The following is a 17,182-nucleotide window of genomic DNA, read 5'->3' as shown; positions in this document are numbered from 1 at the left end:
AAGGTGATGTGACTTTTGAGAGCATTTTTATTATCTGAACTATTAGAAGGAACAAAGATTAACACTGAGCCTATTCTTCGCAACAAACTAGGTGAAATAGAGTGCTTTTGTGCTGTGGCTATAATTGCAGTGAGACTGTGAACAGGTGTGTATGATCAGTAATAAAGTGACATAGAGCATGGGAGTGCAATTGTGCAGGTAAATGATTAACAGAGGATTTAATACCTCTCTGACTTTGCCCCCTAAAATGAGGAAGTAGCACCTCATTTTAGAGAAAACAAATCTGTTCAGTTTCCATTCAGGAAAATGGCTGAGGCCTGTATTTCAGTAGATCAGCTTTCAGTTGATCAGTTCATCTGTCCAGTGTGTCTGGATCTCCTGAAGGATCCGGTGACTATCCCCTGTGGTCACAGTTTCTGTAAGGTGTGTATTAATGGCTGCTGGGATCAGGAGGATCAGAAGGGAGTCTACAGCTGTCCTCAGTGCAGAGACACTTTCACTCCAAGGCCTGTTCTACGCAGAAACAACATGCTGGCTGAAGTGGTGGAGAAACTGAAGAAGACTGAAGTCCAAGCTGCTTCTCCTGCTCACTGTTACACTGGACCTGGAGATGTGGAGTGTGATTTCTGCACCGGGAGAAAACACAAAGCTGTCAAGTCCTGTCTGATGTGTGTAGCTTCTTACTGTGACATTCATCTTAAACCTCATCTTGAACGTCCAGCTTTAAAAAAACACACATTAATTGAAGCCTCAGCAAATCTACAAGAGAAGATCTGCTCTGAACATGATGAAGTGTTGAAGATCTACTGTCGTACTGATCAGAGATGTATTTGCCCTTTGTGCATTTTGGATAAACATAAAGGCCATGACGCTGTATCAGTTGTAGCAGGAAGAGCTGAGAAACAGGTGAGAACTCATCCCAATGATATTTCTCATTTAGATTTAGCAGCTTTGGTCAGTTACAAGATTGAACTTGTGATTGAAGAGTTAAGTAAAGTAAATGTATTAAGTAAACGTATCTTTTACTATGTGTTCATCATAATCAGATCAGATGAGTGAACGTTCACTCGGCCAACACCCATTTTACAGGAGTGAACTTGAACTCTTTACTTGTCCCCTGATAAAATGGCTTGTTTTTCCTGACAGAAAGTTGTCCACTTTTATTGTGAATTTGCAAAGTATGTATTAAAGTGAAAAACAATAAGAATCATTTTAGGGGAAGAAAATACAACAAACTGGTACATAAGTGTGTATACCTCTAACCTATTATACAGTTGAAGTGCCTTTAGATTTTTTTTAACACATTCATGGATTGATTCTTTTTTTCTGGGTAAAAGTCAAACACTTTGGCATATTTTGACATCAATATTTTGCCATTGTTCCCTCCAAAAGCATGTTACCCCTGTCAGATTGGTTTTGCTTCTCTTGTGCACAGCCCTCAGGTCACCCCACAGATTTTCGATTTAAATCTGGACATTTTTTTTTTAGATTCTGAACCTTTACAAAACATTGATCATGTTTTAATGAAGCCATTCATGGCTCATTGTCATACTGGAAGGTGAAATTCCTCTTCATCTTAAGTGTTTTAGCAGAAGCCTTAAGGTTTTGTACCACAACTGACTGGTATCTGGAGCTATTCATTATTCCCTCCACCCTGATTAAAGCCCCAGTTCCAGCTGAAGTAAAGCAGCCTGAAAACATGATGCTGCCACCTCCATGCTTCACTGTGGGGATGGTGTTCTTTTAATGATCTGCTGTGTTTTTATAGCCAAAACTTTGAACTTGTTTTCGTTAGACCACAAAACATTATTCCACATGGTTTTGGGAGATTGGATGGATTTTTTTGCAAACTTTAGCCAGACTTGGCAACCTCCCTGTCCAGTTTTCTGCAGGTCTTCTCATCATTTTTAAGGTTTCATCAAAATTAAGTTGTTAATTATTGTCTTTACAGTGTTCCATGATATATTCAATGTCCTGTATGTTTTTTGTAACTCTCTCCTAATTGATATTTTTCTACAATGAGATCCTGTACTGCTTTGTAAGATCTTTGTGGCTTTTCCAGTCAGATGTTACCAAGAAGATATCAGAAAAATCCCACAGGAACAGCTGTACTTTGTGTTTAATCAGTGAATTTAATTTATAGAATGTTTATACTAATTAGTATTTAACATGAGTTTGAATGGGATTGGTTGATTCTGAACACTGACACATTCCTAATTATAAAATGGAGTGCACAATTATGTAACCAGGTTTTTTATTTTTCATTTATTTTCACTAAAATGATTTAAAATTTGTTTCCACTTTAAAATATTGGTTGCAATTTCACAAAAAAAAGTTGGAAAAGACTCTGACAGGATTTGTCTTGGTTTCATTTTCTTACACAACAAAAACCTGCCATTTTAACAGGGGTGTAGACTTTTTATATCCACTGTATAACCTTATGGATATAACTGATTTGTCCTCAGAGTGAGTTAAAGGAGGAGCAGATGAAATTCCAGCAGAGAATCCAGGAGAAGCAGAAGAAGGTGCAGGAGCTGAAACAGACTGTGAACACTATAAAGGTGAGCAGTGAGCAGAGACAGAGCTGCTCCTAGAAACACACACAACATGGACAACCAGTCATTTAGAGTCCCAGTAAGAGAGGGAATGATAGATGAGATTTAAATCTTCTGTGTGTGTGTGTATGTGTGTGTATGTGTGTGTATGTGTGTGTATGTGTGTGTGTGTGTGTGTGTGTGTGTGTGTGTGTCCTAACAGCTCAGTGCACAGACAGCAGTAGATGACAATGAGAGGATCTTTACTGAGATGATCAGCTCCATGGAGAAAAAGCGCTCGGAGGTGACGGAGCTGATCAGAGCTCAGGAGAAGGCTGAACTGAGTCCAGCAGAACGACTCCTGGAGCAACTGGAGCAGGACATTGCTGATCTTCAGAGGAGAGTCACTGAGCTGGAGCAGCTTTCACACACACACGATCACATCCATTTCCTCCAGGTAACACTCACTGTCTGATCTACAGAGCCAGTTGTTCCTCACACACTCTCTAAAACACCTCTCATTAAAGCAGCAATAAATGTCCCTGTCTGACATCACAAGTGTGTCTTTCATTTCATTTTTCTCTGTAGGCTTTAGCTTCTGGATGTCAGTCTCCTCCATTTGAAAGACCAAATTGTGACACGTCCAGCATCACTGTCCCTCAACATCTGTCATTTGATGGAGTGAGGAATTCTCTCTCAGATCTGAAGAAGAGACTGGAGGAATTCTGTGAGGAGGAATTCAACAAAATCCCTCCACATGGTAAGAGGAGCTGCTCCTGCTGGAGAAACACAATGATGGACGTCTTTACTCGCTCTGTGAAGTGTTATTTCTTAGCCATGCTCCTGCTTACTTTTCTGCAGCCAGTTTGCTCACCTGACACTTTGAAGTAAAATACTGATTTCAAATGAATAAACTGACTGTATCACTTTCAACTGTTTCCATCTTTTACACAACCTGATGATGCTTTTTGTCTTCATTTCCATTTTTCTCTCCACAGCTGCAGCAGTTCAGATCATTTCACCACCAGAGCCACAGAGCAGAGAAGAGTTTCTGAAATGTATGTCTAAAACACACACACATACACACAAACACACACACACACACACACACACACACACACACACTCTTCACATGAATATAGAGTATTCTGTGAATTAAACCCAACATGTTCTTATTGTTCAGTTTGTTTTTCTCTTTTATTTTAGATTTCTGTTATCTGACTCTGGATCCCAACACGACACATTGTAAACTCATTCTGTCTGAGAAGAACAGAGTGGTGAGATACAGAGAGAGAGAGCAGCAGTACTCTGATCATCCAGAGAGATTTGACTCCTACATTCAGGTGTTGTGTAAGGAGAGTGTGTGTGGACGCTGTTACTGGGAGGTGGAGTGGAGTCGTGGTGTTGTATCCATATCAGTCTCATATAAAGACATCAGCAGGAAAGGACTGAGTTATGAGTGTGGGTTTGGATGCAACAATCAGTCCTGGAGTCTGCGATGTTCTTCTTCTTCTCTCTCTTTCTATCACAACAATATTAAGACTGGTCTCAGAGTTCCATCACCCTCCAGAATAGGAGTTTATGTGGATCACAGTGCAGGAACTCTGTCCTTCTACAGCGTCTCTGACACCATGAAGCTCCTCCAGAGAGTCCACACCACATTCACTCAGCCTCTACATGCTGGGTTTGGACTGGGCTTCTGGGTTGGTTATCAATCAAAACTAAGGTTGTGTGATCCAGAATAACATTTTTCTAGAGTTTTGTGGTCACAAATTGTATCACAAATGATCTTAAATAAAAATGTTTAATTTCAACCAGATTACACACTATAGAGAGATTAAAGAGAGACTATATAGAGAAGAAACTTTTTTTAAATAAAAACAAAAATGTTACAATATCCTGGTTGTATAAGTATTTACAGCTTTATAATTGTGGGTGTGTCTGTGTTCAGAATAAACCAATCACATTCAGTTGTACGAAAGTAATTATCATCAGCTGCATCAGTGAAATGATTCTGATTAACTCCCAATAAAGAAGCTTCTGTGGGATTTTCTTCAAATCTTCTTGTCTTCATCTGACCGACTAAAATAACAGAAGCAGCTTTGATTTACTGATATATTTAACTTTATAAAATCCTGACACAAATATGATATGAAACAGAGAGAGAGAGAGAGAGAGAGAGAGGAAACAGCACATGGTTCAAACAAAGGAGTTTCAGTCATATGTTTTGGGGTCAGTATTTCTGTAACCAGGGGCCAGTATAGGAGTCAGGACTCGCCCTGAGCAATCCACCAATGTTCTGTGGAGGGGACATCAGCCATGACTGAAACACAACAGGAAACAAAGTCCCACTTATTTACATCCCTACGTGTGAGATGAGTCCAAGCACTCAATCTCCCCTATACATATATAAAGTATTTTAAATGACAAAAAAGTTATAACTGTGTCTTACAGAGGAACTGGGCTAAATATTTTACACAGTTTAAATCTTGTTATTGTGGGAAGGGATTCTCACGTTGCCACCACTTGGCCCTTGCCAAGGCCCTTAACCCTCACTTGCTCATTTGTATAAATTGAGCTAAAAATGTAAGTTGCTCTTGATATGGGCATTTGCCAAATTCCATAAATGATCTTGGGTTGATTGCAGGTTTTTTGCAATAAACTCTCTTTTACTTTTTTCATCCACATTTAACATGAGTATAATTTTTGTTAGAATGTTTAATTTTGAATCGTGAGAAAGAACTGTACACCCTGTGTCACAGCAAGTGCGGCAAGTGAGTCTAAAGTGTGTTTTTCATGTCATTTGCTCTCTGTCGGCTTTAGCTTCTGTACACCAGTTAACTCCTCATTTTAACTGACCAAAGTCTGACACAACCAGCATCACTGTCAAACAGTTTATTGGTGAATTAATGAGGATGGATGGATAGATAGATAGATAGATAGATAGATAGATAGATAGATAGATAGATAGATAGATAGATAGATAGATAGATAGATAGATAGATAGATAGATAGATAGATAGATAGATAGATAGATAGATAGATAGATAGATAGATAGATAGATAGATAGACCTCAGCAGCTGTCTCCATGTCAGAACATTATACCTTGCATAGCGCCTTTGCGTGTCACCACTGTTGATGACCAAATCATAGCACATGGGTACATCACACACCAGTTGGTTCCAAGACACTAGGAAGACATGTGTCTCAAGTATGCCACCATTTATTTCCTGTTGTTACATCATCAGTCAGCAGGGAATAGAAATGGTAAAGTTCTGGCTGTCATGGACTGGCTCACACCTAGCAGTGTCAAAGATCTCCAACAATTCTCGGAATTCGCCAACTTTTCTCGATGTTTCATCCAGAATTACAGTATGTTTGCAGCTCCATTAACCTCCCTGGTAAAAGGCAAGCCCAAAAAACCTCTAAGGTATGTACTAGCTCAGACAGCCTTTGAGCAAATCAAGCATCGTCAAAATCATGTCAAAGAAGCTTTATTGCTATTTCAAACCATATATAGCTTATGCAGTACACAGTGAAATGAAACAACGTTCCTCCTAGGCCAGAGCTGCTACACAGAACAAAAACAAATTACAGGTGACATGGAAAAATGTGGACTTTCCCTTTGGGATGAATAATGTATCTATCTATCTATCTATCTATCTATCTATCTATCTATCTATCTATCTATCTATCTATCTATCTATCTATCTATCTATCTATCTATCTATCTATCTATCTATCTATCTATGATTATGTGCAAAAAGACAGTGCTTGACAGCGAACAATAGCAGCAGAAGTTTTTTTGTTGCACCAGATATAATTTTTTAAAGTGACGTGTATTTAAATATGTAAAGTGAACAGATACAATTATTTAAAGTGATGTGTACATGTAAACAAGATCCAGCTCAGTTCAGTTCTCTGTTGTGTGTGTGTGTGTGTGTGTGTGTGTGTGTGTGTCCGTGTCCAACTCAGTTCAGTTCTCTGTTGTGTGTGTGTGTGTGTGTGTGTGTGTGTGTCCGTGTCCAACTCAGTTCAGTTCTCTGTTGTGTGTGTGTGTGTGTGTCCGTGTCCAACTCAGTTCAGTTCTCTGTTGTGTGTGTGTGTGTGTGTCCGTGTCCAACTCAGTTCAGTTCTCTGTTGTGTGTGTGTGTGTGTGTCCGTGTCCAACTCAGTTCAGTTCTCTGTTGTGTGTGTGTGTGTGTCCGTGTCCAACTCAGTTCAGTTCTCTGTTGTGTGTGTGTGTGTGTGTCCGTGTCCAACTCAGTTCAGTTCTCTGTTGTGTGTGTGTGTGTGTGTGTGTGTGTGTGTGTCCGTGTCCAACTCAGTTCAGTTCTCTGTTGTGTGTGTGTGTGTGTGTCCGTGTCCAACTCAGTTCAGTTCTCTGTTGTGTGTGTGTGTGTGTGTCCGTGTCCAACTCAGTTCAGTTCTCTGTTGTGTGTGTGTGTGTGTGTCCGTGTCCAACTCAGTTCAGTTCTCTGTTGTGTGTGTGTGTGTGTGTCCGTGTCCAACTCAGTTCAGTTCTCTGTTGTGCGTGTGTGTATGTGTCCAGCACAGTTCAGTTCTCTGTTGTGTGTGTGTGTGCGTGTGTGTGTGACACCGTGTCCAGCACAGTTCAGTTCTCTGTTGTGTGTGTGTGTGCGTGTGTGTGTGTGACACCGTGTCCAGCACAGTTCAGTTCTCTGTTGTGTGTGTGTGTGTGTCCGTGTCCAACTCAGTTCAGTTCTCTGTTGTGTGTGTGTGTGTGTGTGTGTCCGTGTCCAACTCAGTTCAGTTCTCTGTTGTGTGTGTGTGTGTGTGTGTGTGTCCGTGTCCAACTCAGTTCAGTTCTCTGTTGTGTGTGTGTGTGTGTGTGTGTGTCCGTGTCCAACTCAGTTCAGTTCTCTGTTGAGATACCTGATTGCCTGAGGGAAGAAGCTGTTCTGGTTGTGCAGGTCTGAATGCTTCGGTACCTCTTTCCGGATGGCAGAAGTGTGAAGAGTGTGTGTGAGGGGTGTGTGGCGTTCCTGTCTAGGAACAAATAAAGGATTCTGTAAAAGTTTATTACATTGTATGTGTTCTGATTAATTAGGAGTTAAATTTATCCTCTGTGATCATAGTATTCTGGTCAGATTTTATTCTGTCAGCTTCCTATCCTTGTAGGTAGATTTGATCTTTACCTCAAAAAAACATTGACACACAATCTGGTTCTTGTTGAAATTACATTTTTTCGGCTTTTATTTTAGATTTCTGTTATCTGACTCTGGATCCCAACACGACACATCCTAACCTCATTCTGTCTGAGAAGAACAGAGTGCTGAGAGGCAGTGAGAGAGAGCAGCAGTACTCTGATCAACATTTTTAATATTACTATCATATCGTCTGTTGTTTTCTCTACAAGACATTCCAGTAACTTTTTAGGTAGAGTGTGTATTCTTTTTTCTCCACACTGAAATTATATTGATATAGTATGACCTTAAATGACTTTCCAGTGCATCAGTCAGTCATATTAGTAAAGTTGGTTCCTTAAACATTCTGAAAACTAGACACTGAGACTAGAAGCCCAAGGCAAGGATTTGTTGAAGGGTCAGATTCAGTAAAAATGCACTTTAAATTTAAAAGCTTTACTCACAGCATACGCAAGTGACACCTGGTGGTGAAGAGGATGTCCTGCATGCATCTTTTCAATAAATGATGCATCATGAATAAACCACTGATTTACAGCATGAATGCCTGAAATAATAGTCATTATTATTTATATATATATATATATATTAATATAATATATTATTAATAGTCATTATTTCCTAGTTCCTAGTATTTCTTAGTGTGTTTTAAAATAAATTTTTTATCAGATCTCAGCAACATGTGGTAGGAAGTATGATTAATCATATCTAGGCCCTCAACCTGCACTGACTGTCTTCAGGGAAGGAAGTATTGATGTTGTGGTGGTTTCTTCTGAATGTACCACCCTCTGCCGGGTGTTGGATTCCTGAATAGAAGTGTTGCAGTATGAGATATCCATTTTACCCATCAGCAAGCTCTCAATGGTACAGGTATAGAATATTCTTTAAGTGTGAGTAGTAAACTTGAACTCCCTGAGATTCGGTTGCTTGAGGTAGAAGGCTTCATGCTTTCCTGAGTATGTTGTGGATGTGGAATGACAAGGTGAGGTCTCTGGGGTAATGAGGAACTGAACATCATAACAGGTAGAATGTAAACCATAAGCAGGATGGAATGATGAGCAAAGGCCTGGATCAATATATATGAGGCCAGGTAGCCCTCATTATTCACATTGCTGTAAACACGTTCATGGTGAACTGAAACAGGTTGCAAGTTTATTAGTATGTATTAAAAATCTGTGGGAATGCTAGCAACTCAGCAGTAAAACTGCTAAAAACCGTATCAGCCTGTCTTAGGCCTGTTATAGTTGCAGGATATTTAAAAATAGTTCATTATTCTGCAAATGAGCCCCATGTACCACAGACAGAGGCACATCCTTATTTTAGATCGCTGTAGAGCAGAACTAAATTTAGATTGCGGTGATAGGATACAGCTAATCTGAAGTCCTGTCCATGTTTTCGAGATGGCCAGCACAAGTCTGATTTTTTTAGTGCAGCAGTTATATCTGTAAACTCATTTAGTTAATCTGAGGATAGGGAAGTTCCCTGTGACCCTCTGGTATAAAAGTTATACATGGTGTTGAAACACCATCCATGTTGGTTAAGAGGGGTACAATAGAATATAAAATTATGTGTATAACCCTGATTTATGAGCAGCATCTAATCTCAACACAGCAAGAACTTACCAAATTTAAATTTTCAATAAAAAACATTTCAGCAGGTCCTCTCAAGGTCACATTTGTCATATATTCCTATCTGTGTAGTCTTAATCTAGTCATTGTTATTACAAAACCAAAATGTTCATGTTCAACTTTTTTTTTTTATTTTAGATTTCTGTTATCTGACTCTGGATCCCAACACGACACATCCTAACCTCATTCTGTCTGAGAAGAACAGAGTGGTGAGAGTCAGTGAGAGAGAGCAGCAGTACTCTGATCATCCAGAGAGATTTGACTCCTACAGACAGGTGTTGTGTAAGGAGAGTGTGTGTGGACGCTGTTACTGGGAGGTGGAGTGGAGCGGTGATGTGTCATATAAAGACATCAACAGGAAAAGGAAATGGGAAAAAGTGTATGTTTGGAGCTCCTTCACATAGTCCACACCACATTCACTCAGCCTCTATATGCTGGATTAGGGGTTCATAGAGTAATTTTGATGTTTTCTGATCTAAAATAATTTGTTATAATATTTGTTAATTTAATATTAATATCTAAGTAACTTTATAAGAATGATTACTTAAAGAAACATATGGCCATACTTAGGTAGATGGAGTATGTCATACACAGTTACAATGTCATACACAATTAATAATGCAATAATTGGAATTTATCAATCAGGCTGAAAGTTCTGCTGGAGGAGTCAGTAGGCTAAGAAGAGCAGAAAATTGAGACCAATTCTGTATTTCATTAAATAAATCCTAATAAGTTTAGCAGCTACATGGTTATATTTATGTACTGAACAGAGATGAAATGGTTAACAGAGGAGTGTTCATAACCTGTCTGTGTTCATGACCCTCCTCTCCCTCTCTTTCTCTCTCTCTGTCTCTCACTCACACACACACACACACACACACAAACACACACACAAACACACACACATACACACACAGAGAGAGAGAGAGAGAGAGAGAGAGAGAGAAAACCAGGTTTCAGAGAAAACTAAACTGATTTCTCTCTTCGTTTGTGAGTTTAGGAAAATGGCTGAAGCCAGTATTTTAGTAGATCAGCTTTCAATGGATGAGTTCAGCTGTCCATTGTGTCTGGATCTCCTGAAGTATCCGGTGACTATCCCCTGTGGTCACAGTTTCTGTAAGGTGTGTATTAATGGCTGCTGGGATCAGGAGGATCAGAAGGGCATCTACAGCTGTCCTCAGTGCAGAGACACTTTCACTCCAAGGCCTGTTCTACGCAGAAACAACATGCTGGCTGAAGTGGTGGAGAAACTGAAGAAGAAGACTGAAGTCCAAGCTGCTTCTCCTGCTCACTGTTACACTGGACCTGGAGATGTGGAGTGTGATTTCTGCACCGGGAGAAAACACAAAGCCGTTAAGTCCTGTCTGATGTGTCTGGCCTGTTTTTGTGAAACTCATCTGAAACCTCACTATGAAGTTCTTGGATTGAAAAAGCACAAGTTACTCAAAGCCTCAGCAAATCTACAAGAGAAGATCTGCTCTGAACATGATGGAGTGCTGGAGATCTACTGTCGTACTGACCAAAGATGTATTTGCTCTTTGTGCATTTTGGATAAACATAAAGGTCATGATGCTGTATCACTTGTAGCAGGAAGAGCTGAGAAACAGGTGATAACTAATCCCAATGATATTTCTCATTTAGATTTAGCAGCTTTGGTCAATTACAAGAATGAACTTGTGATTGAAGAATCAAGTAAAGAATATGTATTAAGTAAATGTATCTGTAATGAATCACCAGACACAGACTGAGCTGGATCCATTTGCGAGTGTTTAATAAATAATTCAAATCATCAGGCACAAATCACAAGAATGAGGGCCGGCAAAAGATCAAAAACGGAAAGGCAAATAGCGAATGCAAACAATACAGACAGACGTGAAACTAACTCAGAAACCGGGAAACAAAACAAAGTCAATACACAAAATAGCAGTCAGAACAAGCAAAGGAAAACGGCTCGGTACAGAATGAAATCGCAATACTTCTTATCTTGGCATTGCGAGCACGCTGCTTAAATGTTCAAGAAAATCTGGAAGTGTTCCTCATGGGTGGCGTCAGAACACAGGTGGGTGCAGAAGGCCCTCCAGACTCTGGACGTGAACTGTGGCCCACGATCTAACATAATGTCCTCTGGAAGACCGTACGTGCGGAACACGGTGGAACAATGTTGTGACTGTTTCCATACAGTAACTGTGGACAGGCCCTTGAGTGACACCAGGCGGCACAACCTGCACAAATGAGAACCTGTCAATAACCACCAGTCCCCAGAGCTAAGGAGGTCAGTCACAAAGTCGACCGCCATGTGCGACCAGGGTCATTAAGAAATGGGCAGGGGTTCCAGTAGGCCCAGGGGGAGCTGATGACTGGTTTGTGACTGGGCATAGGTGTCGCAGGATTCCACATACTTATCGATGTCTTGGGTCAGTGTGGGCCACCAGAACCGGTTGCTAATCAGCTCCATGGTGCGCTGAATACCAGGGTGGCCAGATCTAGGCACTTCATGCACCCATCACATGACTCGAGGGTGAAGCGTGGTGGGTACGAAGAGCTTGGACAGGAGACAAGCTGGTGGTAGTGGTTCATTGGCCTGGGCCTGTTGGATTTCTTCCTCGATGTCCCAATGGATGGGACGAGTACTCTTTCACCTCTTTGTGAAATGACATAGCTTGGGAACGTGATCGAGTCTTTATGAAATTCACATTATTCCACCTTGACATAGAGTTGGTGCTGTAGTAATCAGATTAGTACAGCCCTAACATGGCAAACGTGCTCCTCATATGTGGCTGAATAAATGAGGATGTTGTCAATGCATGTGATAACATACCAGTTGGTTACATCTCTGAAAATTTCGTTGATGAAGGCTTGGAAAACGACTGGTGCATTAGTAAGTTCATAGGCCATGAACTGGTACTCGTAGTGCCCCCTGGTGGTATGGAATGCAGTCTTCCATTCATCTCCCTCTTTAATCTGTATCAGATTATATAAACTACGTAAGTCAAGTTTAGTGAATATCCGAGCCTCCTGTAACTGTTCTAGGGCCACAGATACCAGGGGTAGAGGGTAAGGGTAGCGCACAGTCAGTGCATTCAATCCCCGGTAATCGATGCATGGTCAAAGCCCTCCATCCTTCTTCTCTACGAAAAAGAAGCCAGCAGTGGCAGGTGACGTGGAGGGTCGGCTGTAGCCTGTGGCTAAGGCCTTGAAAGGTGGTATACTTTGCATTTCAGTGGAATGGCATTGGGTAACAGGTTAATGGCACTTAAGGGCAGTGCGGGGGTAACTGGGTGGCTTTCTTCTTACTGGAGGTTTCATGTAGTGTTCACCAGGGTGTCTGGGCTCTCAGTGGAGATGGCGAGGCAGAGACGTGACAGGAACCAACGAATGCAGTGCTCGTGGCAGTAGGAAGACCAGTGTACCAAGTCTCTCTCCTTCCAGGACATGACAGGGTCATGATGCTGAAGCCAGGGGAAGCCCAGGATGACATGGCTGGTTGGGGATAAGATGACATAGAACGTGGTCCTCTCGAAGTGGAGATGTGCGACCTGGAGGGTGAGTGGGCAGGTCTGATGCCCCCGCCCCCCCATTGGGCTGGTTATTGACAGGCGTCACTTGCAGGGGGATTTCTCATGGTGGTGTTGGGAGGTCAAGCTCGTCTGAGAGACGCTGGTCGATAAGGTTGATGACCACCCTGGAGTCCACTGGCGCTGCAACCACGACAGACCCCTGCACATGATCCAAACCATCTTCAGTGTCAAACAAGAACACCAGAATTCTTCTCTCACCTTAGAGGTGGATGGTTTCTCCGAACAGTCCATGACCCAGTGGCATAGGTTTCAATGAACTCGATGCTGTCTCTCCTCGGGGGAAACTCTGGTGCTTCCTAGCTGCAGGGGTTCTGGCCCCTTCATCCCCAGCAGGAATTCGTAACAGAGGCAGGGTCAGTGGCGCTGCTTGTGGAGGAGATTGCCCAGGCGGATGGTGGTGGTGATATATTCCAATAACGTGACATTAGTGCTATGGCAATCTATCTCAGCTGCAGCAAAGTATTCTGTAATGAATCGCCAGACTGTTTAATAAATAATTTAAATCATCAGGCACAAGTCACAATAACGAGGGCAGGCAAAAGATCAAAAACAGAAAGGCAAATAGCGAATGCCAACAATACAGACAGACTCGAAACTCGGCTTTCAAAACAAGGTCAATAGCAATGAGAACAAGCAAAGGCAAATGGCTCAGTATGGAATGAAATCACAATACTTGCGTACTTGGTGTTTTGCGAGCACACTGCTAAAATGTCCGAGAAAACCTGAAAGTGTTCCTTGTGGGGGGCATCAGAACTCGGGCAAGGGCTCCCTCCGGTGGACAGGTTCCAGTGGCATTATTACAGTACCTTTACCCAGAGTTTGTCATAATCAGATCAGTCCCAGTAAGGGAGGTAAATAGATGAGCTTTAAACCATGTGTGTGTGTGTGTGTGTGTGTGTCCTAACAGCTCAGTGCACAAACAGCAGTAGATGACAGTGAGAGGATCTTTACTGAGATGATCAGCTCCATGGAGAAAAAGCGCTCGGAGGTGACGGAGCTGATCAGAGCTCAGGAGAAGGCTGAACTGTGAGGAGGAATTCAACAAAATCCCTCCACATGGTAAGAGGACAATGATCCAAACACAATGATGGACGTCTTTACTCGCTCTGTGAAGTGTTATTTCTTAGCCATGCTCCTGCTTACACAGCTGCAGCAGTTCAGATCATTTCACCACCAGAGCCACAGAGCAGAGAAGAGTTTCTGAAATGTATGTCTAAAACACACACACACACTCTTCACATGAATATACAGTATTCTGTGAATTAAACCCAACATGTTCTTATTGTTCAGTTTGTTTTTCTCTTTTATTTTAGATTTCTGTTATCTGACTCTGGATCCCAACACGACACATCCTCACCTCATTCTGTCTGAGAAGAACAGAGTGGTGAGAGTCAGTGAGAGAGAGCAGCAGTACTCTGATCATCCAGAGAGATTTGACTACTACAGACAGGTGTTGTGTAAGGAGAGTGTGTGTGGACGCTGTTACTGGGAGGTGGAGTGGAGCGGTGATGTTGTGTACATATCAGTCTCATATAAAGACATCAGCAGGAAAGGATGGAGTCATGAGTGTTTGTTTGGATTCAACAATCAGTCCTGGAGTCTGCAATGTTCTTCTTCTCTCTATTTCTATTACAACAACATTGAGACTGATCTCAGAGTTCCATCACCCTCCAGAATAGGAGTTTATGTGGATCACAGTGCAGGAACTCTGTCCTTCTACAGCATCTCTGACACCATGAAGCTCCTCTACAGAGTCCACACCACATTCACTCAGCCTCTATATGCTGGGCTCTGGGTTGGTTATCGATCAGAAGTGAGGTTGTGTGATCCAGAATAAGATGTATCTGGTGTTTTGTGGTCAGTAACAAGTAGAAATTGTATCACAAATGATCTTATAGAAAAGTGTTTAATTTCAACAAGATTCCACATTATAGAGAGATCGTTCCTGAGCACCAAAGCACTAAAATGTAAATCTAAAACACACACACAGAATATTCATTCTTTGTAATGTGGTATTTTTTTTAATCCACAGACACTTACAATATCCTGGTTGTGTAAGTATGTACAGCTTTATAATTGGGGGTGTGTCTGTGTTCAGAATAAACCAATCACATTCAATCTCATGTACAAAAGTAATTATCATCAGCTGCATCAATGAAATGATTCTGATTAACTCCAAATAAAGAAGCTTCTGTGGGATTTTCTTCAAATCTTATTGTCTTCATCAGATGCATTAAATAACAGAAGCAGCTTTGATTTACTGGTATATTTATCTTTATAAACTTCTGACACAAATATGATATGAAACAGAGAGAGAGAGAGAGAGGAAACAGCACACGGTTCAAACTGTGAAGGGATTTCAGTCAGAAGTTTTGGAGATCTGCAGGATGAACAAAATTATTCCTGAAAAGATGATACATCAGAAGCTGACCACCGAAGATCATCATCACTAATCCTGAATTTGGATTTGGAAACAGCATTGGAGTGTTGGACATTGGACATTTTGTAATGAGCTGCTGCTGATGCAGCTGGTCAAGCAAATGTTTCTGCTTTATTTCTGTTTGATGCTATTGTAAAGCTTATGTATTCTGATATAACTAACCTATGAAAAAACTATAAATTCTGTTAAACTATAATATTGTGCTCCAACCGAAGCCATTCTTGCTGATATTCCTCCTCCCTGAACTGATCGCTGCCCTGTATCTCTCTCTTTCATTGGCTGTTGATCATCACCGAGGTATGTTTCAGTCAGAGCTCCTTTCACACTGCACGACTTTGAGTCGTTGGCAGGTCCAGATATTTAGCATGGCAAATTTGACAAATTACGGGAGTCAGCAACTCATCGGAGACTCCGTCAGATCGAGTTTTTGGTCCTTTACATTGTGCTGAGATTTGCCTTGCTTCAGTCTGGTTCCTGGTTTTATTTTTTCCTATTATTTGCGAACCATCTCCATTCTTCTAATGTGTTTTCTTTCTCAAGACACTAACAGATTGAGCTTTAAGGCTTGTGACAAGGTATTATCATTATTATTATTATTATTACTATTATTATTATTATTATTATTATTAGTCACACTCTATCCTACAATTTAAATATTTAAGTATTTATCACAGTATGATATTTTATCCTGAAAGAGGTTTGAATTGAATTGGGTTGTCCACATCCTCTACACTAACACAACACACAAATACACACTTAAACTGACAATTTAACACTGTGATAAAACATCCTTCTAGATAAAATCTGAATGCAAATGTGTTGAAGAATGAACAATCTTAAAGATAATCTTAGACAAAAATGGACATTTTCAGAGTGTTCACTGTCTGGAGTTTTTTAAAATGAATTCACACAAAAATTAACAACTTCATTTATCTCATTTTCACATAAATAATGCTTTTAATAATAACGCACACTCACACACACACACACACACACACACTCGCATCAAGACATCTTATTTAGTAAGACTTACTTCAGGATGCTGATGCACAAACTAAGGGTGATGTAGTAAAGTGAGTAGAAACACACTATACACATTAACAGGTTCTGAAGATTCACCTGGAAAATGAATCTTCACAGATTAATACAGCATCATGCACAAAAACTGTTGACTTTTATACAAAGACCTGCATAATTAATGCCCCGTGAATGAGTACAACAGATTCGGTGTAAATTTCCTTCACGCTTTTTTCAGAAAAAGATTTTAAACTTAACATTAGTCATGGGAATCGTGACTCATTTCAGTGAGTCAAATCAGTGAGTCGATTCTTTTGGATCACATTTTTTTTTATTCTTTTCTAAACGTCTAGTAATGGTTCTTCTTTCTTTGACTGAAATGGGTTCGGAATCCTATGCTGCTTTCTAATTTACAAAACCATAAATTCCTGGGATTTTAATGGCATTTAAGGTAAAAAAATTTTCTACATCCACAGCATTCGACTCTTCTCACAGCGATCCACTCCGAGTCAACTGGTTTACGAATGACACATCACTTTTTAACATACAAAGCCATTGTGTCACAGGAAGTCAGTGATTCCTGGTGAATTCTGTGATTTCTATTCTTACTCCTGTGTTTATTAGGACAGGTCTTAACAGGATTAGCAACATGCTGAAATGTTTGCTTCAACCTGAGCCACATTAAACCCGCTCTGAAGGCCTGAGATGGCTGGAAATTCATTTTGTTTTATGTATTGTTAGCTCTGTAGAAGCTGTACAATGTGCTAGCATGACTGAAACTTGTGTTTATTTAAATAAATATTATATTGTTCTCCCTTC

The 17,182-nt window shown here is 40.7% G+C and overlaps 1 protein-coding gene across 1 annotated transcript; it reads left to right on the top strand.

Moving 5' to 3' along the window:
• The first annotated feature begins 306 nt into the window (after nucleotides 1–306).
• On the top strand, nucleotides 307–15,238 carry LOC131353770 (E3 ubiquitin-protein ligase TRIM16-like). Its single transcript, XM_058390838.1, has 6 exons — nucleotides 307–906; nucleotides 2,466–2,561; nucleotides 2,758–2,991; nucleotides 3,123–3,294; nucleotides 3,533–3,592; nucleotides 14,220–15,238. The coding sequence occupies exons 1-6, from the start codon at nucleotides 307–309 to the stop codon at nucleotides 14,741–14,743; spliced, it is 1,686 nt and encodes a 561-aa protein (XP_058246821.1). The 3' UTR covers nucleotides 14,744–15,238.
• The last annotated feature ends 1,944 nt before the right edge of the window (nucleotides 15,239–17,182 follow it).

This window comes from Hemibagrus wyckioides, linkage group LG06 (assembly GCF_019097595.1).
Source record: "Hemibagrus wyckioides isolate EC202008001 linkage group LG06, SWU_Hwy_1.0, whole genome shotgun sequence".
Classification (NCBI taxonomy): Eukaryota; Metazoa; Chordata; class Actinopteri; order Siluriformes; family Bagridae; genus Hemibagrus; species Hemibagrus wyckioides.
This window is presented reverse-complemented; position numbering and strand designations above follow the sequence as displayed.